Source organism: Urocitellus parryii, chromosome 3 (genome assembly GCF_045843805.1).
Source record: "Urocitellus parryii isolate mUroPar1 chromosome 3, mUroPar1.hap1, whole genome shotgun sequence".
Lineage (NCBI taxonomy): Eukaryota > Metazoa > Chordata > Mammalia > Rodentia > Sciuridae > Urocitellus > Urocitellus parryii.
In genome coordinates this window covers 205,023,459-205,051,120 of record NC_135533.1, presented here as the reverse complement: position 1 = coordinate 205,051,120, position 27,662 = coordinate 205,023,459, and the positions used below count along the sequence as shown (strand labels likewise).

Sequence of the window (27,662 nt, the reverse complement as noted above, 5' to 3'; positions counted from 1 at the left end):
AGCACCCCCTTTCACCTGCTGGTACCCAGTCTCCCTGGTCACCCACCACCCTGACTTTTTCTTCTCCTTTTTCTTTTCTTTCTCTCTTTTAAGCAGCTCCAGACAGACTGTGAGCCACCTGAGGGGCCCTGTGTTTCCCCTCACTCCTCCCTGCCCCCAGCAGAGCCTGGCACAGAACAGGAAGCAGCGGATACCAGAGGGGCACCAGGCTCCCGTGCCCACCCAGGCAGCCCCGGGTACCTGGATGAGCCCGTCGCGCCAGCTGATCCAGAACGTCCTGAACTCATCCCAGGAGAGAATCTTGGCCGTGTGGGCGCTGGCCACGGGCTCACCCATCTTGCTGGTCGCCATCCATGACCTGGTGTTCTGGTGGCCCCCCAGGACGATCTCGATCATGCCCACTGTGTCCTGGGGCCCCGGGGACAAGGCCACACGGGCGTCGTTGTGTGCTCGCACGGCCACATCGAAATGGGTGAGACGCTGCGGCCGCTGCACGTACTGGAACTCATATTTGTTGGGGGTGGAGATGTGGAGTCTCTCTGGATGGAGAAAGGGAGGCCGGAAGTTGAGAGGGAGCCTAGAGGAATCTGCCACCCTCACATAGGCTAGGAGGTGAGCACAGGAGGTGAGCACAGGAGGTGAGCACAGGAGGTGAGCATAGGAGATAAGCACAGGAGGTGAGCACAGGAGGTGAGCACAGGAGCACAGGAGGTGAGCACAGGAGGTGAGCATAGCAGATGAGCACAGGAGGTGAGCATAGCAGATGAGCACAGGAGGTGAGCACAGGAGGTGAGCATAGGAGATGAGCACAGGAGGTGAGCACAGGAGATGAGCACAGGAGGTGAGCACAGGAGGTGAGCACAGGAGGTGAGCACAGGAGGTGAGCATAGGAGGTAAGTAGAGAAGGTGAGCATAGGAAGTGAGTACAGGAGGTGAGCACAGGAGGGAGCACTGGACAGGGTGGCAATCTCCCCAGGGCTCTGCACACAGCTGCAGAAACATGGTGGCTCGATAGCAGCACTGATGGTGGCACCCAGGGTCACTCCAGCTAGGGACATGCAAGGTGCCAGAAACTGCATAGGTTTCTGACAGAAGCAAGAGAAGACCCAGATCCACGGAGAGCAGACTCCACGGGGGCAGAGGAAATGCTGCAGACACACTGATCTTCCCCAAGCTGATCCACGGACTCAATGCAAATCCAAGCAAAATCCTAGAGAAGTTGCTACACTGACTTTCGAATTTTCCGGAAATGCAAAGGACCTAGGGGACCCCAAACGGCTTCAGGAAAGAACAATGTTGAAGGATTCACCGCTGGGCACGGAGGCTCCGTGTACAGTTACAGTGGTCACCGCGAGGTGAGAGCACAGGAAAGGCAAACGCGTCCAGGGAACAGAAGCAGGGAGCCCAGAGTGGACCCAGGCACGTGTGGGCTGCTGACTTTCAACAAGGAGCAAAGACGTTCCCTACAGAGAGGACTGGACCTGGGTGCTCTGCTGCTGAGCCACATCCCCAGCCCGTTTTATTTATTTATTTATTTTTTTGAGACTCCTTCTTGCTAAGTTGCCCAGGCTGGCCTTGACCTTGTCATCCTCCTCCTGCCTCCTAAGCAGCTGGCATTAGAAAAGTCTTTCATATAAATGGTGCCAGGGCAATTGGTGACCCACGTGCAGAAAGATGAACGCTGGCCCATACCTTGCAAGGTATCCGGAATCAACTCCCAATAGATCATTGCCGTTTAGAAATCAGAAACTTAGAACCACAAAACCTTGAGGAAACAGGACTCCTGAAGTGTCTCAGGAACAACAAAGTGTGATTCACCAAAGGGAGGATGGTGAGCTGGGTCTCACCAAAGTGGAAGCCTCTGCTTGCCCGCAGCACTAGACCCTTGCACGGTGGTGGTGCCTATAACCACCGCGGCTCAGAGGGCTGAGGCAGGAGGATTGCCAGATCCAGGCCAGCGTCGGCAACTTAGGAGACCACTGAACTTCCTGACTGCTGTGCCCTCTGTCCCTGGGGAGGGGGCACTGGCTTCCCAGTGAAGGAGCTGTCACCCTGTGGTAGGGGAGGGGCCGGGGGCTCCTCAGTGGGTGCAGAGGACTCACCGTTGGGACAGAAGAAAGCACTGTAGGTGTAGGACCGCGGCGCCCCTTCAGGCTGAAACAGAAACGGAGCGACTGAGCGGGGACAGGGTGGCGGGGACAGGGTGGTGGGGACAGTCGGCCCAGAGGAGCGTCCAGAACTCCCAGGGCAGCAGCTCCAAGTCTGGACCATGCAGGTGAGCTGCCGGGGCTTGTGGGGAGCCCAGGGTGACGCCAGGGTCACAGGCACACAGGAGTGACCAGGTCACCCACCTCCTAGGTCCGGGTGGCGACACGGAGGCCTCGCCATCACGCTGTGCCGTGGCCGCGTGAATCTCGCCTGCTCCCCGCGCCCAGCCCTGCCCCCCCCCACTGCCCTCCGGTCCCCGGGTGCCCAGAGCACTGTGCAGAGCGGCTGCGGGATCCGAGGCCCCGACAGACGTCCACGAGCACCGTGAAAGGCCCAGGCCACCCACGCCTCCACCCGGTCTGCACCCGTGTCCTGCCTCCTGCCTGTCCACCTGGGCTCCCTTCTCTGTCTGGTGCCCCGGGAGCCCAGAGGCCGTCAGCTGTTTCACAGAAGGGCCAACACGTGGGCTCCTGAGGGCCCTCGACAGATCAAGGATAAAGGGAACGTGGACATGACACAGTGGACTATTCAGGCAGAGGACGTGGCGAGTCCTGTCACTGGCAGTGACGCGGCTGGGCCTGGAGGACGTCACGTTAATGAAGGAAGCCAGGCGCAGAGACGGCGGGTGTCCTGGTTCATTTGAGGAAGCTGAAAACATTGATCTCACGGGAGGGGAGAGACGGGGATAGCGGTCACTAGAGGGGGAGGGAGGGGACACAGACCATGGTTAGGCAAGGGACAGCAAGGGACAGCAAAGGACACCAAAGCCCAGGAGATGGAAGAAGGCTCTGATTTTCCAAAGCACAGAAGGAGAACTACAGTCACGATGGTCCGTGACACATCCAAATAACCAGGAGAGTCTGACGGTTCCCGGAACAGGAGATGGAAACCTTGATTTCCTTGATCAGTCATTATACATCGTATCCATGGACTAAAGTATCACACTGTTACCCCGGAAACATGTATGAATATTACATATCAACTAAAAAAAACAGGTGCCCAGAACTCGACTCCCAGACCTCAAAGATTTGCTAGAGTTTGGGTCTGGAATGTCTCCAAAGGCCCCTGTGATGAAGGCTTTGGGGAGGTAAGGGGACCTTTAAAAGGCGGGGCCTAGTGGGAGTCCTTCAGGTCATTGGGGGTGTGGCCTTGAAGGGGATAAGGTGGTGCCAGCCCCTTCATCTTTCTCTCTGTGGTTTACCAGCCATGAGGTGAGCCGCTCCGCTTCACCATGCACTGCTGCGGTGACCTACCACCTCGCCACAGGCCCCAAAGCAATGGGCTGAGTGATCATGGACTGAAACCTCCAAAGCTGTGAGTCACCATGAACCTCTTCTCTTTATAAGCTGATCGTCTGTATTTGTTACAGTCACAGAAAGCTGACTAGCACACAGGAATAGCTGCAGCAAGGCAGCCGTGGGCCCCACTCCCTCCACAATGGCTAACTCTAGGTGTCGCCTTGACTAGGTCATGGGAGGCCAGAGCGGCTAGAGGCTCTTTCCGGGTGTATCTCTGGGGGTGAGTCAGGCCCTCCCCAATGTGGATGGGCACCGTGCTACCTGCTGAGGCCCAAATAAGGCAACCAGGCAGGAGGGTTAAACTCCCCTCTGCCCGCCGGCTTCCTGGGCTGGGACCTCGCTCTTTTCCTGCCCCCTGTGCTGCTGGTCCTCTGACCCCCAGGCTGGGATCCCCGCCCTTGTCTCCATGGCTCTCAAGCCTTCGACGACACCACAGGGGACAGGTCACGGGACGGCTCCAATTCCACAGTCACGTGGGACGTGGCCTGATAATAAATCTTGTTCGACGTCTGTATGAATGTGTGTATGGTGAACCCCGATCTATGCGGTCACGCGTCACTTCACAACGGGGATATGTTCTAAGAAACGTGTCCTGGGATGACCCTGTCATTGTGCAAACACCAGAGAGCGTATTTACACACAGGCTGCAGCTGCTCCGACGTCACTACAGGGTGATTGTACGGACGACCATCATACGTGTGGTCCATGGCCTACTGAAACCATGTGTCTTTCTGTCTGTCTCCTTTTGGTTCTGTTTCTCTAGAGAACCCTGACACATCCACCCTCTGCTGGGTGACATGGGGCCACTCACTCAACCTCTCTGGGCTGGGAGCCGTCCATGCCCATCATCTCTGGTCCCCAGCCCTGGGGGCAGGGACTGAGACCCCGTGCATTATCCACAGCAGGGCTGGACAGCCGGGACACCTGTGGGCCCCACAGGTAAGAGGCGGTCCTGGGTCCACAGCTGGGAGGTCTGCGCAGGCCCTGACCTGGGACTTCCCTGCTGCAGGACTTGTGTTCCGGGGACCCACGCCCCACGTGCCCCGTCCCAGTCCGCAAACTGCCTTGGAAAAGTGCAGAACTAGGAGACACGCACGTGGCCCTTAAAAATGGTCAGGGTCACTCCCTCCAGCCCCTCCAGAGTGCAGGGCCACCTCACGACCTGCTCAGCCCTGCGAGGAGGGGCCAGAGGCCACGGTCCCCCAGCCAGAGGCTCCCCCCAGCTGTCCCTGAGCCATCGATCCAGACCCGTGTGCTGGGGCTGGACCGCGTGCCCGGCTGCTCCCCCCAGGGCTGGGGCCCACGCTGGCCCACGAGTGGGGCCTGGCCTACCTCCACGGTCAGGCTGCGCCGGACGTGGTCCGCCCCGGCGGGGACCCTCCTGTCGGGGGGCCCGTCCTCTGCGTGTCTGCTGGGCCTCCCGTCCCCACAGCAGCCTGCGTCTCCATAGGCCAGGGCTTTGGCTGCGGGGATTTGGTGGCCGTCAGAGCAGGTCCCCGCCAGGGTGGGCTGCCCCTCCCTCCCCGGGTCAGGCACGCGTGTGCCTCTGTGCAGGTGCCGTGTGCGTGTGGGGCACGTGTGCACGCAGTTCTGTGTACACATGCACACGTGCGTGCCTCTGAGCATGTGTGTGGCCTGGGTGTGGCCTGGGTGTGCCTGTGCTCTGTGCCCGTGCCTGTGTCCCACGTGGGCTTGGCACCGTGACAGCCCTGCTCCCCCCGGGTGAGGCCCTGGCCCTCTCCCCAGAGCTGCCCCCTGTCCTGCTGGCCCCAGCTGCTGTCCTGTCCTTCGGGAGGGTCCTGACCTCACCTGCTGGCCCATCCGCCCCAAGGCCCCCGTGGGGCCAGAGCCTGGAGTCCTTGGTGGCTGGAGGGGAGCAGGGGGTCCCCACCTGTGATATTGCTGAGCCCCAGGTTGCTGAAGGACAGGGCGACCCAGGTGGGTCCCGTCTCCCCGGGGGCCACACACATCTCCTGGGTCAGGTGCCGTCTGCCGGGGTGCCCCACCAGCTGGACGCCCTGGGGCACGGAGATCCTCACGTGCACCTGCAGGACGGCACTGCTCAGGCACCTGGAACCCAGGCCGGCCTCCCTCCCCCACCGTCCACCGCAGGTCCAGCCCCGCCGGCCCTCTCCAGCGGCCACGCGGTCCTCAGAGGCCCCTTTCCACTTCCTATCAGGCAAACACCGGCGCCGTCTGGCCGCCCTGCTGCGGGCTTGTCCCCGCCCCTGACTAGTTTGGGCCTGCTCCTCTCCCAGCCCTGCGTCCCCACAGGTCCCTGCAGCCCCCAGGACCACGGGGGCTTCAAGGGCGGCCTTGCCCGCCACACCACCCTGGGCTCCTGATGGACACACCCCGACCCACTGCTGGTCTCCCACGGGGCTCCCTCTGACTGTCTCCCCAAACCCAGGGCTCCCTGGGGAAGAGTATGGCTGTGTGTGTGCACACGTGTGTCTCTGGTGCCCACGTGCTCAGCCTGAGCAAGCACAGGGTGCACACACACCAGCATGCATGTGGGGGCATATAGGTGCATGTGTGCGCACGTGTGTGCGTGTGTGTGCATGCTGTGTTGCTGTGAGCATGTGTGTGCAGCCCACGTTCCACTGTCCAGGTGCGTGCCTGTGCCTTCTGAATGCGTGTGACTGCATGTGCATCTACGTATTCATAGCCTCCCCAGACCACAGGCGCTCTCGCTCCACGTCCATTTGTCCGGCCAGCAAACCGGAAGCACCTGCTGGGTTCAGGCTTCTGCCTGGAGAATAGACACGGTGAAGCAAGACGCGAGCGACCCCTGGCCCGGCCGGCTCAGCTCTCTGTTGGAACTCGTGTCTGTTCTTTCTGAGCGGCAAAGGGGCTGGGGGTGTGCCCAGTGGTGGAGAGCGGCTGTGGTCAGTGGGGGCTGCTTGTCCAGCATGCGCGGGAGCCTGGGTTCAGGCAAAGGCTGGACCACAAGGTGAGGGCGGAAGCTGAGTCTGGGGTGCACAGGCATCAAGGTGTGACACAGAGGGAAGGACACAGGAGGAGCTAAGGTGACAGAGTCTGGATTCTGCCACAGGAAAGGCCGACTGGACCCAAGCCTCAGCGCCCTCAGGTTGAAGGATGCTCAAGATTTCCCACATCCCTCTTCCAGAAAGTTCTTCCATGGAGAAAAAATGGAAACTCAACAGCCAAGTGTCAGTGGTGACATGTAACCACTGGGAGGTGTCATGGGCAGAAACAACCAACTCTGGAGTTTGGAGGTGGGACCTTCGGTGGGTGGCTTTATAGGAAGAGGCCGACACCAGAGGAGCCGTCCCCGTCCCTCACCCTGTGATGCTCCACACCACCATCCCCAGATGCGAGCTTTTGACCTTGGATCTCCAGAACCATGAGCCAAAATAAACCTCCTGGGGCCAGGGGTACAGCTCAGAGGTAGAGCGTGTGCTCAGCATGTGAGGGGGCCTGGATTCAATCCCCAGGACCAAAATAAAAAGTGAAAGAAAAGAATAAACCTCTTTTCTTTTTAAAGTTATCCAGCCTCATACATTTTGCTATAGGAATGCAAAACAGCCTAAGACGCCGTCTCACCCCTTCTCCCTGGTAACAGAGATGCTGTGACACCCAGTTCCTCACCCAGGCCCCCTTCCACCCCTGCACCCTGACTGCCACAAGGCCCGCCCCTGCTCCCCCAGCAGATGGGAAAAGCCATGTATTGGGGGGGTTGGTACCTCAGCACAGGTGCCCAAGTAGTTGTAGACGCTGAGTGGGACCTTGACCTGCTCCCCGCGGACGACAAGAGGGGGCAGCGTGAAGTCCAGGAAGAAGGGCTTGAAGGTCTTCAGCAGGGCGGGCTCGGCAATTCCCAGGCCGCGTGAGGCGGAGAGGCCCACGGCCTCCGCCACCCAGCTGGTGATGGAGTCAGGCACCTGCAGACTGAGGGTCTCCTCCCCTGACGGGTCACTGTGGAGACACAAGAGGGACCAGGGCCAGGTGGGGATGGACCAGGCCACCTGGCTTGGGGGGTCTGGGGTGGGGGCTGGGAGCTCAGAAACAACTACTTGAGGCACTAGGGGAACATGTGACCCCAGAAAGCCACCCTCGGCCCGAATTTGCTCTGAGAAAAACATGGCCGGGTCTCAAGGTGACGCGAACACAGGTCTCGAGAGGGGAAGGTCGGCCCTGCCTGGTTTGGGACAGAGCCACTGAATGAACGGGCCCAGCCACTTAGCGGGGCTGGGCACGTCCAGGGGATGCACATTTACGGGTGTGATCTCGCTGCGCCCTGTAAATACGCACCATCCTTCTGTCAGTTAAGAAAATGATGAGAAAGAAAAAAGCCTGAAAATAATACAACAGTCTCATGATTTCCCTGAGCTGTGTTCCGGGAAGCCACCGAGAACTCGGAATTAGCAGACAGTGGCTCATGGCTCCTACCAGAAAGAGAGGGTCAGGACCCTGTCAGCCTCTGGTCATATTTTGGTCGACAAATCAATATACAATTTTGTTTTATGGGTTTTTTTTTTTTGGGGGGGGATAACCAGGGATTGAACTCAGGGGCACTCGACCCCTGAGCCACCTCCCCAGCCCTATTTTGTATTTTATTTAGAGACAGGGTCCCACTTTGTTGCTTAAGGCCTCCATTCTGCAGAGGCTGGCTTTGAACTCGAGATCCTCCTGCCTCAGCCTCCCGAGTCGCTGGGATGACAGCCATAGGCCACTGCACTCAACCTATGTGTATCTTTGTTCAAAGGCACCTCATTTAGTATGTGGCGTGTTCGTCTCATGAGCTCGCGGCCAGTGGCACCGAGACACCCTCAGAGGGAGGGCAGGTGAGAGATTCCACTGCGCCTCTCAGAAGGCCGTGAACCTAGGAATTCTTTGTTTCCGGAATTTTCCATTTAATATTTTTGGGCACAGTGACTGTGGGTCACGCACTCCAGGTAAGAGGGACTCTGTGGCAGGTCTGAGGAGGGAAGTCGTCCCCCGACGTCAGGCCAGGTGCCCGGGGAGTGCCCTGCACTTGAGGAGACCGCTAGCTCTGCTCTTCCCCTCCTGCTGCGGCGGCCTTGTCAGAGGGAGGGGTCATGTGCTCATTGTCACAGATACCGTGTGGCTCCACTGATGCACAGTCCCCGGGGTCCTCGCCATCATAGTCAGAAAGTGAAGTGGTGGACGTCAGGGGCTGGGAGGAGGCCCGGGGGAGTGTTCAATGGGGACAGAGTGTCAGTTTTGCAAGAGTCCTGGAGACGGTGGTGACGGTCATTGGAGGATGTGAAAGCTCCATGCCACGGAGCTGTGCGCTTAAACACGGCGCGACGGTCCGTTTTATGTGATGCGGATCTTTCCACGATTTCAAAAACCAGGGAAGAAAAAAGGGAGACTGTCCAGTCCCTCCCTGGGCCCCAGGAGGCTCCTGCTGGCCTCAGACCTGTCCCTCTGATTCACCCTCGCTGCGGCCAACGGCGGGGAGGGACGTCCCAAGGCCCAGATCCCTGGCTCTGGCCCGTCACCCAGCCCCGGGGCCTCAAGCCCTCTGCCTCCCCTGCCACGAGGGACCTGCCAGGCTGTCCTGCTGGTCCCTCCCGGACACCTTCCTCCCCTTGTTACGCGTCCATTTATGCGTCTGGGCTCGGGCCCCACCTCCTGCCTTCTCCAGAGGGTCCCCAGCCCCGGAGCCCCCAGGCCTGTGTCCTGCATCCATGAAGGACGGACCCGCTGCTGTCCCAGGGCTCCAGGGGTCCTGGGGCACCTGCCGACTCTGTGACATGCAAATCCCAGGAGCCCGGGACCCTGTCTGCCTTGTTCCAGGGACCACCCTTGGCACCCCAAAAGTCACCCAGCACCCGGAAAACAGAAACTCTCTTGCAATGCCAGGAACAGAAGCCGGGGCCTGGGGACGCGCTGGGCAAGCGCTCCACAGAGGCCGCCTCCCGGCCAAGCGGAATCCTCTGGGTGATTTTGTAGCTGGGCCCCGCAGCCAGGATCCGCTCCCACCAGGAGTCTGCCTTCCGCGGAGCTCCCTAGGGCCCAGCAGCCCCCCCAGGTCTGAGAATGGGAAGGGCACCTCTCCCGCTGGCCGGGGAGCAGCCGAGTGGCACCCTGTCCCCCGCTGGCTCACTCCACAAGGGTGGCTGTTGTCCCTGCAGCTTGTCCTGTTCCTGTAGGGTGGGCAGACGAGCTGCCGCCCCCCGTTGGTGCCAAACTGCCATTAAATGCTCGGGGCCTAGAAGGACCTGGGCCAGCAGCTGGTTCATGCCAAACAGTCCTGGGCTCCAGACTTCCCTGCCTGACTGGTGTGTCATGGCCAGGCACGGCGCTCTGACACCAGCAACAGGCACCCCCCGCATCCTGCAGAGACCGGGCCTCTGGATCCTGTTTCTGGGAACGAGAGCTGATGGGGGCAAGGAGCAGCCGGCCCCACGGCAGGAGCCGAGTCCCCGAGGGGCCAGGAGGGAGGAGGGCGGGTTCAAGTTCAGGTTCTGTCCAGAAATGTCACCTTCTTAATGAGCTCATTATGCCAACAGAGCACTCAGAGTCCCCCAGGAGCTGCGGGGAGCCGGAGCCCTCCGACCGCGGACTGCGGTCCTCACGGGCAGGTGTCCAGGCTGCAGGGGACTGGGGGGGGGGGACTTCAGCAGCTTTGGGTTTGAGGGTTGAAAAGAACTTGCAATGTCACCCCAGGGGTGTCAGGGGCAGGGCCACAGGCAAAGGGGTCGGGAGGGAACCCTCTGGACTCGGTGAGAGCCGTGGGGTCCACCGGAAAGGACAGGGCAGGAGGAGGACGGAGCCCACCTGATGTTGACACACCGCCAAAGCCACGTCTCGGGGAAGAACGTCCTTTTCCTCTTCTCTGCTCTGTAAGAATTTTAAAAGGAGGAGAAGTGGTTCACGTTTCAGGGGCGCACAAGCCCTTCCCTGGAGTGGCCTTCTGCCTGGTCAGACTTTCACAGGAGCTTCAAGGGCCCCGCAGGTACCGCTGGACCCGATGGGGGTCACGCCGGCTCCTTCCTCTTTCCAGCTGATCCGGGTGTCTGTCTCCTCTCCCCCTCGCCCCTGGGAGGGTCAGCCTTCTACTCAGGACAGGCCCAAGGCGGGCAGAGTCCACCTGCCACCAGAGTGGGCCTCACAGCCTGGATGCAGGAGGTAGGAGGGACAAGGGGACCGCCCCCTTCCTCCCCTTACTAATGTCCTTGCCATGTTCTTCCCCATCGTCACACGGAGCCCCTCTCCCTCCCCTTCCTCTTTCCTGCAGAGAACCTTCCATTCGTCCTCCTCTGTGCCCCAGCAACCTCACAACTCACTGTCCTTAAGGACAAAGAAGTGCTTTTAAAAATTTCACTCAACCTTTCAAAATTAAAAATGCTCACATCCTTTCTACCAGCAATACCCCTTGTAGAAACACACCCAGGATACTGCCACAGACACGTGTGCAAAGGGACAGGGGAGGACACGGCAGCCTCCATCAATAGGGGGACTAGCACATTCGTCAGCAGAATATTATACAAGATCAATGGCAGTTGTGCATGGTACTCATGTGGAATAGTCTCCAAGGCTTATTGTTAACTTAAGAGAGGAAAATAGAGAATATTGTTGACCCATTATGTCCCATGGTCCTAGTTATAGGACATCAGCAAAAATTTAAATTGAACAATTTTATAGGTCTCCATTATATAGGCACCCCCTACACAGGATGATGAGATGTCAGACGTTAAAGTAGTCAATTAGATTTTTTAAAAAATTCTTATATATGCCCAAAAGATATCTAAGAAGTTATCCATCATGATTATGACTGAATAAAGTAATGGAGGGCTTGGGAGTAGGAGGAAGACTGAAGGTTCATTTATACCCTTTCACAGTGTTTAAAAATGATTTTTTAGCCAAAGGTCTACAGTGATCGGAAACCCTGTCCTCAGAATAAGGATGCGCATCCATTTACAGAGAGGCCTGGGCGCTTCTGGCGTGAGGCATCTCTTGCGACTTTCTAACCCCAGGAAGCTACTTCCATGTCTGCTCCCGGCCCAGCTCCCGGATCCTGCACGTGGGTGGGTGAGGGCCCCCAGGGTGGCAGCCACATCCCACCTCCCTCATTCACCCACGTCCTAGAAATGCTTCCAGATGTGTCCTGATTTGGAGTCTGGAGAGCAGGAGGCTGTTGGCCACACTCTGCTAAATGTGTGGCTCAAGTGGGGACAGCTGGAAAGACCAGGGCCCCAGGAACCAATGGGAGGGGACTGGCAGGGGCGAGAGGCTCCCGATCTGCACAGAGAGGATTTGAAAACCTGTGCTTCCTGGACAGGCCATGCACCAGGGAAGGAGAGCACCTGGGCCACCTCTGGCTCAGGAAAGGGGTGGAGGGGCCCCGGGACCACCCCCAAGTCTCTGGAGAGACCTCGCACTGTGGACCTCACTGGCCACACCTCCTCTCCCTTCTCCTCCTCCTAGGAGAGGGTGCACCAGGCCTGCGCTCCCTTCCAGCCCACACGTCTCCGCCCTCTGCAGAAAGCCAGGAGGCAGGGTCCTCGGGACAGCTGGCTGGCCGAGATCTGGGGCTGAGAAGGGAGTGGGGGGCAGAGTAAACAAGGGGGCAGGAGAGAAGAGATGTGGGCAGAGCGGTGGAGAGACAGAAGAATCAAGTGCCAAGAAGAAGGGGGACAGGGAACAGGCGGTCACGTCACTTCCTGTGAAGGAGAGGTTCCCTGACCCCAGGACAAAGCTGTGAATCTGCTCACTCAGTAATTGGTACTGTAAACAGACCACAAAATGGTCAGAGATGGAGAGGGTTTGAACACCCTCACCACTGGGTTTGACCTCAAGTGTGCACTGAGCACCCAGAATTCAATGACTGGGCACTTGGAAACTCTTTTCAAAAAGGTACATTTGTAAAAAGCATCTACAAAAACTGGTCATAGAGAAAGTCTCCAAATTAAACCCAAAATATGGATAGCATACAGGCTACAAATGCTTGTTTGTGAATTTAGAAAACACATAAGAATAATCATGGGCGGGGAGAAATCATTTGAAAATTTAAAATACTTCTGGACAAGGCATGGCTCAAAAACAGAATCATTCCACCAGTTAGAAACAATGTGCAACCAAACAATACTGGAAATGTTTCATAGTGCCAAGTAGATGCAGCCAAAGCCGTATTCACAGGAAAATTCATAGTCCTCTAAAGGCCTAGACCTGATATGAGAAAGACTGTAGGAAGGAATTGGGGTCTAACCTGAGAAAACAGAACTGGAGGGGAAAGGGAAAGAGGGTGAGAGAATGGAGGGAAAGGAAAGGTGGGAGGAAGGAGAGAGAACGAAAGAAAGAATTTTCTAAGCAGAGTTCCTGAAAGTGGGACAATCTGTTCTCAGACCAGCCAGCACCCCTGATGCATCTGCTTCTCTCTTCTCTACCCTCGCTCCCAGGCACTGGGGCAAGGCCAAGAACTGGGAGAGGGCTGTTTGGTGCCCCAGCTCCTAGCCCCCAGGAGATGATCAGCCAGCTCTACAGTAGACTGAATGTTTATATGCCCTCAAAATTCGTATGTGGAAACTCTATCCTTCAAGATTTTACGGAGTGGGGCTTCTGACAGGTGCTTAAGTCATAAAGGTGGAGCCCTCCTGACCCTCCTGAATGGGACAGGTGCCTGCTAAGGCACCACCTGTGCACCAGACACTGCGTCTCGGACTTCCCCACCTCCAGAGTGTGAGCGAGCCTAAGGTATCCTGTCACAGCAACCCAGAGTGTGACAAGCCCCAAACACCATCAGTGTCCAGGTTCAGACACCTTGCTCAAGGTCTAGACCATTACCTGGGGGGTTGCCTGGAAGGCGCCACGGCCACCAGGGTCCCTGTGTGGGGCTGGAAAGCCGGGACAACCTCGTCGGTGTAGAGGCTGCCGTCCTGCCGGTGGTTCAGGCTGACCCTGTTGGTCATCACCACTAGTCCTGTTTCCTGGCAACAGACAACGGCCAACAGTGGTGGGGAAGTGGATGTTGATGGTTCCAGGAGCAAAGGGGAGCGAATGACAGTACCCATCACCCTGTGGCCACTGGCCCCAACCTCACGGATGGGCACCTCAGGGAGGGAGACATCTCTGGGCTCGGTGGAACCAGCTGAGGAGGTACAAATCCCAGGGACCATCCAGTGCACAGCGACAGCACATCTAAATCGTGGTCAAGCCCAGCTGGACCGTGCACGAAAGGCCACACCTTTGGGAGTCCACGGATGGGAAACAACAGTCCAGGGGAATCCAGAGACAGGAAGGGGCTGCTGGGCTGCTAATGGGGACGGGCCCCCTTTTGGGGTGTTCTGGGTCTGGACGGAGCTGGTGGTTGCATGACAAGGAATTAACTGAGGCTCATTGAACTGTGCACTTTAAAATGGTGAGTTTTATGGTCTATGAATTAGAAAAAATATCAACCTGACAGTGTGTGATCCAGGCCAAAGGCTGGTGACTTTGTATGCCAACGATTACTTGTTATCTTTGTCACTGTGACGATTATTGGGAGCAACTTGGTGGATGAGAAGATTCATTCTACTTTTTCCCAAGCCGGGTTCAACCCAGGGTTATGTGCATGCCAGGCAAGGGCTCCACCTCAGGTCTGAATGTCTGTCTGTCTGTCTCTGTACTAGGAATTGAACTCAGGAGCACCCACTGAGCCTCTAGGACCACAGGCATGTGGCACCATGCCCACTGCACGTCCCCATCTTAATGCCAATAAAATCCTAAATGCACCCTGGGCTCCAAGCCACTAACCCTCTCTGGATCTGTGTGACTCTGAAGGGCACCTGGGCAGATAGGACCTGCTGCCTGAGAACAGCCACTCCCCTCATTGAGCATTGCCAGGTACACACCAAAACAACCCAAGTCGGGCAGAGCTAGGAGCAACCGGCCCCTGCCACTCCCTGGAGACGGCTTCCCTCCCTCCCACCTAGCACCCCCCACATACTGGTCCATAGATCAAGTTACCATCTGCCCAATAATTTAAACGTACAGTCGTGCCCCACATCAGGATAATCTGGTCAACAGTGGGCCAAACACTGTCAGATGAGACGTTGTGGCCATTGCAATGTCCTGCCTCAGGTAACCTGGGTGTGGGGACCCTGTGCTGCCTGCTGCGGAGAATCACAGCACACAGGACTACCTACAGTGCACACGGCTCCAAAACAAGAATAAACCAATGGCTGCCAGTTCTGTGCTGAGCACACATTGTCATTTTAGCATAAGCTCCATCTACTTATAAAAGCCGTTCACTGTTAACAGAATGCCAGGTCACACTGGCAGTAGTGGCCTCCGCCGTCCCTTATTGACGGCGTCTCTCTGTGGCATCTGTGCTGGGTTTCACCTCAGGTGGTTTGTTCATCGTGGCCCCAGGAGCAACAGGCTGTGTCCTGAACACACCCAGAGCGCAGGTGCACCATAGGCTGTAGCCTCAGTGTGTGAGCAGCCCCCAGGACCAGCACAGAGCCACCTAAAGACACAGTTCTCAGAACTTATCCCTGTCGCTAAGCAACGCGTGACTGCGCTGCTTTGCCCCTGGGGAGAACCACGCGGTCGCAGGGTTTGGGACCTGGGGCTCTGCCGCGTTTCTGGATCCCCAGACCCTCTGTCCCCACACGAGCGGGGCTCAGACTGTGTAGAAAGACCAAACCACCTCTCCTTACGGTGAAGGCAAATCCCGAGTCCTTGGTGACACCCCAGGGCCACGGGAAGGCAGAGGAGCGCCGGCGCCGTCCAGCGGTCAGCCCTGCCCACCAGGACGCCCCGTCCTCCCTGGACACACCGAAGGCGTCGGAAACGTCGTAGTCTTCCAGTTCCCGGAACACCTGCAGGCAGAGGGGGACAGGCCGGGGTCAGCTGACGTTTCCAGTCCCAAGTAGGCCGTCGTGGGTCGCGTAGGTGTCCACCCCAGCCTCCTGTCACAGGGACGCGCCCACTGACGTCGGATGGACTGACATTTTTGACAAACCCGTGACAGGTAGAAAATACCACGGGCCCCAAATGCGTGGGTCCGACTGCTGAGACCCAGCTCAGCCCCAGGGCGCGCCTCACGGTGGGCGCTTTCTCCCACTGCGCTCACTGCATCCAAGGAGGGGACCTGACCCACGTCGCTGACCCAGGGAAAAGTCCACTCCGACTTCGGATTCTACCGAATGCGCATTGCTTATGTGTCACGTCGTGACAATCGTCAGCCGTGGGTGTTGACGGTCATGGTCCATTTTCAGATGGGCAGTGGGGCCAGCCGTACCGGACCCAGCCGGCGTGGTTTCTCTCGGGTCTGAGGACTCTGCCCAGCATCTTGCGCATGCGCAAAAGCAGCGACAAGATTGACCAGGCGCCCGCGGGTTCCCTGGGAAACGGACCCCGCGGAGAAAGCAAATCCAGACCCATGTCCAGCTCTAGGTTTCCTGGAGAGGAAGGGGAGAAAGGGCAAGCCACCGCTCACCTGGGCCGGAGTCAGCCGAAACCCAGACCTGAGCAGGTAGACGCTCCTGTCCACCGCGGCAATACACACGCAGCTGCCCCTCGCGGCCCTGACCCGGAGGTCCACCACCTCCCCGGGGCGGGTCTCGTTTGCTGAATATGTCAGTGAAACCTGGAAACAGCAGGAAAATCAAGAGCTGGCCCAGTCCAAGGCCTCTCTTCCCCTCCACCTGTCCACCCAGTGCCCACCAGGGAGCCTCTGGCTGGGCCAGCCCAGCTGGGACCCTGTCCCCCTACCCAGGTAGAACTCCATATGTGATGGGCAGAGGGTCCAGGGAGGGGAGAACCGGGAGGCAGGTGCCGGCTGAGCACACACCAGAGCTCATTTCAAGGCTGCAGGGAGAGGGGACCAGAGGCTCAGCTGGGCTGGGGACAAGAGGGCTGTCTCACAGGGCGGGAGCCAGGGGAGGCAGATCAGCTGGCCCCTCCCTGCAGGACATGAAGGAAGGCCACCTCCATGTGGAAGCGCTTCAGCTACCAGCGCTCCAATCCCAGCCGGGCCTAAGGACAGGGTCAGGTCACAGGCTCACCACTCCCCTCACCCTTGGGCAAGCGACCTGGGTGCAGTCACACACCTAGATGGCGCAGCCGGCTACACACCCAGGCTACGCGGGGTTTAGATGTGGTACGGCCTGTCACTCCTGGGGACACGATGAGCAAAGCGACAGGAGACTAAATCAAGCCCCAGAGAAAAGGACGTCCCAGGGACACGGCATACACAGGACGGCTGAGGCCGCTGCCCACGTCCCAGGGCTTGCTGCTTTACGACAAGTCACTTTTATAAGTGGAAGATGCACCCGCCAAAATGATATTAAAAACTAGTACAAGCCAGGTACGGTGGCCCACGCCTGCCATCCCAGCACCTCGGGAGGCTGAGGCAGGAGGATCTTGAGTTCAAAGCCAGCCTCAGCAATTTAGCAAGACTCTGTCTCAAAATAAAAACATAAAAAGGGCTGGGGGTGTGGCTCAGTGGTTAAGCACCCCTGGGTTCCATCCCTGGTACCAAAAAACCCCAACCATAGTAAAGGCATAAACCAGTAACGGTCACTATTGTCATTGCCTGGTATCCTGGACAGTGTGCAGGTGTCCATGCTGTGCTTTGAAAGGCCGGCAGCACAGCCGATTGTTTCCACGGGCATCACTACAAACACGGAGTACCGTGTCACCACGTTAGGGCAGCTATGACGGTGACAGGAACTTTTCAGTCCCAACAGTTCTTGCAGACTACCTTGGTACACATGGTCTATCTCTGATCAAAACGTCCCTTACGTGGCACCTGGTGATAGTCCCACAGGTAGAACAGCCCCTAAGAGCCATGCCTGTGTCACTGGGTGGAACGGGTCCCAGCTGTCACCCAAGCCACCACCCTGAGACGCCCCAGTGGCACTTGCACTCTACCTGGTTTTCAAAGTAATTCTCGACTGCAAACTGGAGGCTGTCGGTGACCCCTTCTCCATCCTCCCTGACGTACAGAACCAGCAGGCGGCCAAGCGGGACCATGCTGGGGGTCACGACCAGTCGGAGAGAGGTCACGCACACGTTGACCTCGGCGGCTGGGGCCGGAGGGGGCTCTGGGATGGGTCCAGAGTGGGACAGGCCGGGAATCAGCCTCTCTCGGGGGACTCTGGCCATCGGACCTTGCTTCGGCCCACCCACACCAGCTCCCGTTCCCACGCACCGAAGCATCGGGCTCTGCCGGCCTTTCCCAGGCTTCATCCCCAGCCGATGCCGACCACACCCACTAGCTCAGCCCAGGGTGACCTGGGCTTGCCACCAACTCTCCTGTCTCTGCAGGAGCACGGTTCTGGCTCCAAGTCAACCCACCACCTTCTCCATCGGCAGCAAAGACTCTCGAGTTGCTCAGGCAGTGCCATCTCAGACCCCCCAGGACACCCCTGGCCTCTGACCCCCTCCCTGAGACTGTCCCTGTCCCTCTGGGGCCCGGGACCAGCTGTAGACCTGAATGCCATTGTTGGCCAACCTGAACTGAGCCTCCCACTCCCTCCCCCGGGGTAAAGACCCTCAAAACCCACATTTTATAAAGGATCGGATACGTCTGCTGAGGTGTTCCAGAACACACATGTCCACCTTACAGTGAGGGACATCTCCGTGCAGCCCCCCAGGGAATGATCCAGCCCCAAGTGTCAGTGGTGCTGAGGCCGAGAAATTCTGCCTTAGCACAAGAGAACCTATCAGTCTATCATCCACCCATCATCCCATCTAGCTGCCCATCATCCTATTGATCTCTCAGTCGACCCATTTATCTATCAATCATTCCACCCACCCACCCACCCATTGTTCTACTCATCCATTCTTTTCCTCTCTCTCCCTCTCCTTGGTGACCTTGACCCCCAGGAATGTTGGCCATGAGTGGAGACCTTTAGGTTGTCACACTAGGGTGGGGATTGGTACTCCTGGCATCGAGTGGCACCAGTTGCTGCTCAGCAGCCCATAGTGCTCAGGACGGCCCACCCTAGAGAGTAATCTGGCCCCAGATGTCCAGGTGCCCAGGTTGGGACCCTGCTTTGGGCATAAGAGGAAGGGGCTTGGGAAGCCCCTGGGGAGTAGAGTCGGGGAGTGGGGAAGGACCCACAGGCAGGGACGGCCTGGGCAAGGAGACTTCAGGCCCACCCGGGTGGTGCAGGAGCCCCCGTGGCTGGCCTGCCTGTCCCTTCGGACACCCAGAGCCAGCAGGTCCCCAGGTTCAGTGAAACTCCGCACACCTGCGTGGAGACGCGCGCCCACCGCCCCAGCAGACGCCCATCCCCTGGGCCCTGGCCTCGCCCTGCCTTGCAAGGGCTCCTGTCTCGGTGGCTCAGGGAGGAGAGCAGGAACCTTCTCCCGCTGCCCAACTCACCTGTCTCCGAAAGGTGCGTCAAGCGAATGGGCTTCTCCGGAGCCGGGGCCGCCCGCCTGCTCCGCTGCAGAGTGATGTGGGCGGGCTGCTGGCCCGAGAGCACGATGTTGCCCCGAGCGGCCACCTCGTAGTACAGGGTGAAGTTACAGGGACACGTAGACTGCACAGAAAAGCGGGCCTCCTCCCCAACCTGGGGGAGACGGCAGCGTCAAGGTCAAGGTCACAGCCCCCCCCCCACCCAGGGACCAGAGGTGGAGAGCCAGCCCCGGACCAGACCCTCTGGGGCCAGTGCTGGCCAGTGTGACAACAGCACGAAGCCCAGGGTGAGAGTCGCAGAGCCTGGCTCGAGGGAGATGTGGCCTCTGCAGTTCCTGCCGTCCCCTCGGCCCTTGGAGTGACCTGTCTGGCATGAGGGTTGGTGTGTGCCTGTGTCTTCAGTCACCATGTGAGCGTCCTGGGCCCAGTGTTATCAGCTTGACCTCTCGGGGGACAGGAGCCCAGGGCAGCCTTCCAGGTGGACAGTCGAGTGGACAACTGAGCCCTAATGAAAACTGGTGGGCAGTACCTAACTTCCTGGGTGCAGACCTCAGCCGAGGGCTGGGCTTCTCTCCGATAGCCACTCGATGACTCAACTCCTGTCATAGGCCCCGGGTTTCCAGAAGGGAAACCGAGGCTCGGTCCCTGGCCCAACATCCGTGAGAGCCGGGGAGGATTCGCAGCCAGGACGGCTGATACCGCAGCATTGACCCCGAGGCTGCCCCCACTCACAGCTGCTGCCCCCAGGTCCCACGACCCCTGAAAGTCCAGGTGACAGCTGCATTCACACAGGGACGCAGCTGGGCGTGGTGCTGAGAGGTGGGCGATGGAGGCCCCCAACTCTGCCCCGGGCCAGAGCCAGGAGAGCCAGCAGAGCCCCTGGACCAAGCATCAGCACACCTGCCCGCAGTGCCCGGAAACGGTGCCTGGGCCCCTGGTGGCAGCCTAGCGGGGAGCCGGGGAGCTGGGACATGCTGATCTGGGTCAGGCGGGGGGCGGTGACACCCTGAGAGCAGAATCCCAAGGCCGAGCCAAGTCCTCACCTAATCAGGACCACGGTCGGCTGCGAGAACACGAGGTTCCGCCTGCCCCCGAGAGGGAGGCCACCAGCAGGCTCCCACCCGGCACCGCTGTGTGACAGCATTACAGTGAGAACAGCGTGTCCCGCCAGGCGGGCACAGTCCCATCCGAGTCTCTCTGCCACCCCTGCGGCGGGCCATCAGCCCCTGGGAACGGGCGGACTCGGCGCCATGACTCCTGGGAGCCGCGCCCCGTGGGTCCCCCACCCTCGGAAGCGGAGCCAGGGGGTGTGGACGGGCCTGGCCCGGCAGCCACCGAGGCGACTGGTTTCCATCAGGGACAGAGCCTCTGCCAAGGCCGGGTGCCACTCCAGCTGGGGGCCCGCCAGGAACACGCCTCGGCAAAGCCAGAGAGTGGCGCCTGCGGCCACGGAGTCGACGGGGGGGGGGGGGGGGGGGGGTGGCAGCGACACGTCCGTGCGTGTGAACGTGCACACATCTGTGTGGCTGCACACTCGGGCACAGGTGTACAGGTATGCACAGACACAGAGATCCTAACCATACAACACAGCCGGTCACTCCTGAGGGACATGCTCTGCACACAGACAGGGACAGAGGGGACACACACACACACACACTCAGGTGCTCCTCCATGAGCACAAGCTCTTCCCTCTTCTATGGAAGGATCTCTCTCTAGATACACAAATTCGACCCTTAGTACCCTTGGGGACCCCCATAACCAAGTGTGCAGATGTTCAAATGCCTCCTGTAAAATGGCACTTGATTGGCACAGAATCTCCCCCCCCCCCGCTCCCCGGGACTTTAACTATCTCCAGATCACTCAGAAAATCTCATAAATACTGCGTACACAGTAGCCAGGCCGTATTGCCCAGGAGACGGGGACAAGAAAATACGTTTGTATGTGCTTAGCGCCGATGCACTGTTCCCCAAAAATATTTTTTAATATTTTTAGTTTTAGATGGACACAAAATCTTTATTTTGTTTATTTATCTTTATGTGGTGCTGAGCATCGAACCCAGGGCCTCACAGGTGCCGGGCAAGGGCTCTACCGCTGAGCCACGGCCCCAGCTCCCCCACATATTTTTGATCTGAGGTTTGCTGAATCTGTAAAACCCTGGATACAGCATTCATGGGTACAGAGGGCCGCTGTGGACACTCACACTCACACACACACACACACACACACACACCTACCTATCCCATTTTCCATTGAGGGTGAATGGGAAGCATATATCCTTCAACAGGCAAGTGAGCATGTGTGCATACAGGAGTAAGCATACGTGTGCCTGTGTACATCCAGACACAAGTCTGCGCGCACACATGTGTGAGCTCATTGTGCATGCACACGGGCGCACCCCCACACATGTCCCTCAGCAGGTGAGTGACAACCCACTGCACATCATCGTACAAGGAACACGATTCAATGATGGGAGGAAATGAGCCCCAAAGCCACCAAAGACACAGAGAAGCCGCCAAGGCTTGCTAAATGGAAGCAGCCGACCTCCGAGGCCACACCCTGCAAACGCAGCTCGGGGACACTCTGGGAAAGGCCAGACACACTACGGGGTTTGACTGGAGGGCAGGGACGGATGGTTGGGGCCCTGGGGACTTTAGGGCAGGGAAACTGATCGGATGACTCCGTGACGGTGAAGACGGGGCGTCACGCATTTGCCAAGATCCACAGAATGTTCAACCAAAGAGTGACCCACGTCAGCCGCGGACGGTAGTTGATGATATCCTATCGATACCCGTTCATCAACCGCAATGTGCATCGCGTTCTCGCAAGATGTCAACAACAGGGACGCTGAGGGCGGGCGAAGGGGTGCCCGGGAACTCTTGGTACTGTTCACTCAGCACCTTTTAAACCTGAAATCCCTTTTAAAGTTAAGTCTGTTGATTTAATAGAGTTTTTTTTAAGACTACCCACACATAACAGCAGACCCGGGAAGAACTAACGTGAGTCACAACTCCAAGCTCATCTCGTCTTTGCACCTGGCATATCTGCGGGTTTCTGGGTGGAGAAAGCCCCAGGGCCTTTGCACAGGAAGACTGCAGCGGTGGAGCCGTCCCAGGCACCACATGTGGTGTCCCCGGCAGTGAGCCCTGGGTCACAACCTAGGTCCACCCAGAATAAAATATCGTGCAGTTTATTCCACAGACTACGCCCTTGCTGGAGGGGTAGAGAACCCCCGCCCCGCGGGCCTTGGTGTTAAGTCCCCGCAGCACAGGTGTTAAGTCCTGCTGCGAGGAAGGGGGCTCCTGGACACCTTACCTGCAGGGGACGCGAGGGCGGCTGTAACTGCAGGTGGCACTGACTGGGGGAGTACCAGCTGCCAAGGGCGAGGTAACTGGGCAGGTACTGGGCCCCCACGGGCTTCCCCTCCAGTGCCGTCACCTTGGTCTGAAGAACAGAGGACACACTTGGTCAAGGTCAGGGCGCCCGGCCTAGGAAGGGGGTCTGGGGTCTGCTTCTCCCTGCCCTGCCCAGGAGCAAGACTCTCGGGCTCCAGTTTCCCTTGGGGGTCCAGCGTGGCCAGCCCGTTTCCCCCCAGTTCCCAGGAGCGCGTGCTGAAGGCTGGCCCGGGGGTGCTGGGCGTCAGCTTGGGCAGCGCGTGGAGCCCGACTGGACTCCAAACCACAGCTCCGACGGGGACGTGCTGGAAAGCCCCTGCTCTCTCCTCCTGAGCTTGCCAATCGCCCTCGTGGCTTCTCGGAGGGGAAAACCCACTTGGTGGATCAACACGGGAGCAGCCATGTGGGGTGGCGCCCCAGGCTGGGACCCAGCTGGCCCGTGGCCCTGCTCCTGCACACCACCAGCCCCGGCGACCGGGTGACTTTTGCGCCTCTGGCTGGGATCAAGGCGTAGGCTACTGAGCCCGGCTTCTGGAATATTGGTGATCTGCAGACGCAGGGCCTGCAGACCCTAGGGCCAACCGTCCTGTGTGCCCCAGCTCCCCAGAGAGAGCCCTGCCAGAGCCACGGCTGGAATCCTCCCGCGGGCCCCTCCCCTTGGACGGTCCTGATCTGTATCGTTCTGCGACTGTAAAACTGCATCTATTTATTTATTTATCTATTTATTTATTTATGAGCAGATCTTTGTTTATTTACTTTTCGGTGGTGCCGAGGATCGAGCCCAGTGCCTCACATGTGCCAGGCGAGCGCTGCGCCCTGAGCCCCGGCCCCTGTCCTAACGCCGTCTTTATAAGGTGGTGGGGCAGCGGAAGCCCTGAATTTGCAATCAGCTCAGAAGTGGCCCGGGGACCCCAGGCCCTGTGGCCGGTGTCTGGATGAGGGCATCTGTGGAGGGCTGTGCCCGTGACCCGAGCCGGGAGCCCGATTCTGAGGTCAGAGGTCACTGTGATCCCCACCTGGTGGGCAGGCGGAGGGGCGTCTCTGGTCCGTCTGTGACCTCAGAGGCCCCAGGCTCTGGTCACTCCCTCACTGCCCCACAGGACCGTGGCTACGATGACAGGCCGCTGTGCTCTGTGCCGAGTGGCCGAGAAGCACGGACACACCTTGCTGAGGATGTCACTTGGTAAATTATGTGACTTTGGTGGCAAAGGTCCTTAAGGACACGTTGCTCACAAGAGGACCAAGGGACCACAGTGTCTGCAGTCCCCATGGCTCGTGGGACAGTCACTGAGCCCGGGCCGGGACGTCTTCTCTCCCTTGCTGAGGGGACCCTGATCCTGCCAGCTCCCCCCTCAGCAGCTCCAGTTTGGTGGCCTCCAGCCTGCAGGTGCCTTCCTTGGTCATTCCCTGCTACGGGCTCTTGAGTGATAGCTGTCTGTCAAAACTCGGCTCCTTGGGCTGGGCGGTAGGTGCTTGCCTAGCACGAGTGAGGCCCTGGGTTCGAGTCTCAGCAACAACAACTAAGAAAACACCTTAAACCATCAGCCCTTCTGTCAACGTGACAGCACCCTTTTGAGGTAGGGACATTCCACTGGTCCCCTTTCCCACCTCTTTCTAAAATGGCTCCTCTGGCCAAGCACTTGTAGAACCCAACAACAGGCCTCCTCTGAGCCTCCGCACATGCTGTTCCACCTGCTGGAAGCAGCCTGGCTGGCCCTGCCACGGCCAGGAGTCCACCTGGGGAGACACCCCATGTGACCGAGCCAGGCACCGCCCCCCTGCCTTCCTCTCACGGGATGGTGGGGTTCTCTGTCCCCCTCCAGCTTGCAGAGCCCCTCCCGCCCAGCCCAGAGGAGCGCCGTGGTTGGAGGACGGGGCCTGGGGACTCACCCACCTCTAGCCACACTCGCTGGGCCGACATGGGGATGGAGGGGATTTCGAACCGCACGAGCCCACCCTGGGACACGAACTCGCGGGTGTAGATGTTGTCCCTGGGCATCAGCTCCGCCTTGACCTGCACCGTCACGCCCTCGGCTGGGCTGCCGTCGGGGTAGGAGAGCTCCACCTGGAACAGGTCATCAGACAGGCTGGGGGCAGCACCGGCCAGTCGCTCCACACTCACCTCTCCACGCATGTGCGCTCCCCCCACGCTGCCATCCACGGTGATGCGGGTTGGGTGCTTTCTTTTGCAGGACTGGGAACTGAGCCCGGGGCCTCACATATTCCAGGCAAGTGCTTCTACCATGGGGCCACCTCTCCAGCCCCAACCACCAGGATGCGGCACCGGCCCGGGGACCCTGACTGATCAGCTTATGAATGAGACCAGCTGATCTTGAGCTTTCAGCCTCTAAAACGGTGATGTTAAAAAAAACCAAAAAACCTTTTTCTTTATGTTCCCAGCCTCAGGTCTCAGGTATTTCATTACAACAACTGAAAACTGACTCATACCACATATATCCTCTTGGTCAGGCGTGAGATGCTGCCCTCACCGAAGCTGCATCCTCTGAGCCCTTATTCATACACATTCTGCGTCCACGCAAAGTATGCGACTTCCTACTCACACTGGGCTCTTCAAAGTGAGGAGGGGCACACGAACTCATAGGGACTAAATAAATAATCACTAAACGCTCAACATGCGGATTAATGCCAGAGGTTCAAGAATGACACTCTACAGGGAATAAAGCTGGTCACGCGCTGCCTAAGTTTGGAGTCACCGATAGACCACGTAGGTGCAGTGGTCCCACGAGCTGCCAATCCCCATGCCTGGTGGTGTCACAGCCGTGGGGACATTGTGATGTGACACCTTCTGTAGTTCCATGGTGGTGTTGGTGTCAGCGAACCTACCCATGTCAGGCCTACGAAGTCACCCATGTCAGCCAGACACGGTGGAGCACACCGTGGTCCCCGCACTCAGGAGGCTGAGGCAGGAGGGCTGCCAGTTCAAGGCCGGCCTGGGCAACACGGCGGGACCCTGGCTCAAAATGCAATCTGTGCCTCGCACTGGGTCGGCACACCGAGTGACGTCACAGGTTGTGGCTTCACCTGGCCTTTCCGATGCTGTCTCAGCGCGCAGTCTTCCTACTTATAAAGTAAAAAGTTTACTATAAAAGCAGCCTCAGGAGGCCCCTCGGGAGGGATCCCAGAAAGCACTCTGTTGTCATAGGATAGATCCCTGTGTTCCTGCCCCCAGAGACCTTCCGGTAGCAGATGTGGGGGTAGAAGATGGTGTCTTAGTTTTTATCATTTATTTCTTTTGCCTACTGGGGATTGCACCCACAGGTGCTCCTCCACTGAGCTATACCCCTAATGCTTTTGAGTTTTTAAATTTTGAGACAGACTCTAAGTTGCTGAGGCTGGCCTCAGCGGTGCAATCCTCCTGCCCCAGCCTCCCAAGTGGCTGGGATGACAGGCGTGTGCCACCGCGCCCAGCACGTCTCGGCTTTGAACAAAAATGTTTAAAAAGTAAAAACCAAAGGGGAGAAAGTGAAGCATCCCAGTGTCAAAAGGCAAACTATGCCAGTGTAGCCAGGGGACCTGTCTTCAGCTCGGTCCCCACTGTGGGGCGGGGGGAGGCTCAGGCACGTTCCCCCAGGTACCTTCCCCACGTAGGCCAGGCCTGGCTTGAACTGTCTCCGCGTGTCCCTGGAGTAGCGGACGTCCACCAGCTGCCTCTGGACAGGGGTGGAGTCGTCGAAGGCCACCTGCTGACTCCCATCCACACTGGTCACCGTGGCCCAGATGCTGACCCTGCCCCGGAAGTGCTCGGGAACGTCCACCGGGATCAGGTCCCTCACGCAGATGTCAAAGGCCTGGGAGCCCAGGATCTAGAGGAGGAGAAACACGGTGCCTGGGGTGGACGCGGAGGACGCCACGCGCACCCTCGGTCACACCCGGGCCTCCCGGCTGCTGGGACGACACTGGGGACAGGTCCACAGTGCCCCTGGCTGAGAGGCCGGCTCCAGCCTGGCCCCGAGCCTTCCCCGTGAGGGCGACAAGCTGCTCGGCCACTTCCACTCGTTGCCCAGACAGAGACGGACCGTCCCCGTGGGCCCGGGCGCACTCACAGCCGTTGATGGGAGACGGAGGCCCCGTCCACACACGCGTGTGACACACACGTGTGTGAGGGCGAGCACACGCGGGTAGGCCTGTCCGTGGGCGTGTGGTCTCCATCACCATCAACCCTCGCTCGGCCCACGCCCCCGCTCAGAGCCCAGCGCTGCCCCCGAGGCCTCCACGCCGGGCGCCCTGGAGCCTGGTGGCCATCGACACCCAGAAATAGCTGGGACCAAGTCACTGGGGACATCAGAGACTCAGGACCGGGGCCACCGGGTGGCGGCCTCTGGGGAGAATGGCCGGACTGGGCAGGGAAGGGGTAGCGACTGTGTCCATCCCACAGCATCGAGGCCGCCAGAGAGAGGGGGCCGCATGGGGGCAGCTGTGTCCTGAGGAAGGAGCTTTAGGTGGGGTGGGGAGGAGCGGGCACCGAGGGGTTAACAAGGGGTGTCCTGTGCGAGGGACCCTGGGACACAGGGGATTTATCAGTGCCAGAGGCGCCTTCAGGGGCGGGAGTGCCCGGGGAGGTGTCCCTGGGGGGCACGGTCCACCCACAGCGCAGCCCTGGCTGAGAGACAGCTGGCGAAGCTTTCCACACGAGGGGACAAGACCTTGTGCTTCACTGTGGCGGATCCCCCAAGACTGAACCCAGTGTGACCTGAGACCGGGCAAGTCCACCCTGAGGTACGCCCAGGACGAGCCACGACACGTCCACAGGAAAACAGCACATGGACGGTCACAGCAGCAGGGAAAACGGGTTTGGGGTGCAGCTCAGCGGTGCTCACAGTGGAAACGACCCAGTGCCCGCCAGTGGAGGGGTGGGTGGACCCACAGCGGCAGATTCCTACAGTGGAATGTTACTGAGTCATGAAAAAGAACGAAGCCCAGACTCAGGCTACCGCATGAACGAGCCTGGAAAAGGAGATGCTGAGTGACAGAGGCCACACACAAAAAGCCACCTGGCATGTAATGCCATCGAAGTGAGGTGTCCAGAACAGGCAGGTCCACAGAGCTGGGGAGTCGAGGAGTGGTCGCCAGGGGTGGGGGAGGGGAGCGGCACTAACTGTAAAGGGATTTGGGGACGGTAAAGAGTCACTCTGCCGTCCACGGTCCTTCACCCCCGGACTCCACCAACTGTAGGTGGACAGTATTGTTTTTTTAAATTGCACACGTGCTGAACACAGACTCCCTTTCTGGGCATCTGTCCCTGAGCAATGCCCCAGAACGGCCATGCACTCGGCACCTGCATCTCGTCGGGTGTTTGAAGCCATCACAGGTGACTCCGAGTCCACAGGAGGACCCGCGGGGACCCGCCAGGCTTCTGAGCCAACAGGACACTGTTTTGTAGAAGGGGCTGGAGCGTCT

The 27,662-nt window shown here is 58.9% G+C and overlaps 1 protein-coding gene across 1 annotated transcript in view; it reads right to left on the bottom strand.

The window, feature by feature from the left end:
- Cpamd8 (C3 and PZP like alpha-2-macroglobulin domain containing 8) overlaps positions 1-27,662 on the bottom strand; it is a 63,928-nt gene that overhangs the window by 19,133 nt on the left and 17,133 nt on the right. Inside the window, exons 11-24 of the mRNA XM_026389883.2 lie at positions 25,841-26,068; positions 24,139-24,309; positions 22,165-22,293; positions 18,817-19,006; positions 17,358-17,530; positions 15,922-16,071; positions 15,140-15,301; positions 13,284-13,426; positions 10,278-10,340; positions 7,214-7,445; positions 5,398-5,551; positions 4,839-4,969; positions 2,103-2,154; positions 241-539 (exon numbers count right to left, since the gene is read on the bottom strand). Of these exons, the coding sequence (XP_026245668.2) occupies positions 241-539; positions 2,103-2,154; positions 4,839-4,969; positions 5,398-5,551; positions 7,214-7,445; positions 10,278-10,340; positions 13,284-13,426; positions 15,140-15,301; positions 15,922-16,071; positions 17,358-17,530; positions 18,817-19,006; positions 22,165-22,293; positions 24,139-24,309; positions 25,841-26,068 (2,277 nt within the window). The remainder of the gene's footprint in view (positions 1-240; positions 540-2,102; positions 2,155-4,838; positions 4,970-5,397; positions 5,552-7,213; positions 7,446-10,277; positions 10,341-13,283; positions 13,427-15,139; positions 15,302-15,921; positions 16,072-17,357; positions 17,531-18,816; positions 19,007-22,164; positions 22,294-24,138; positions 24,310-25,840; positions 26,069-27,662) is intronic.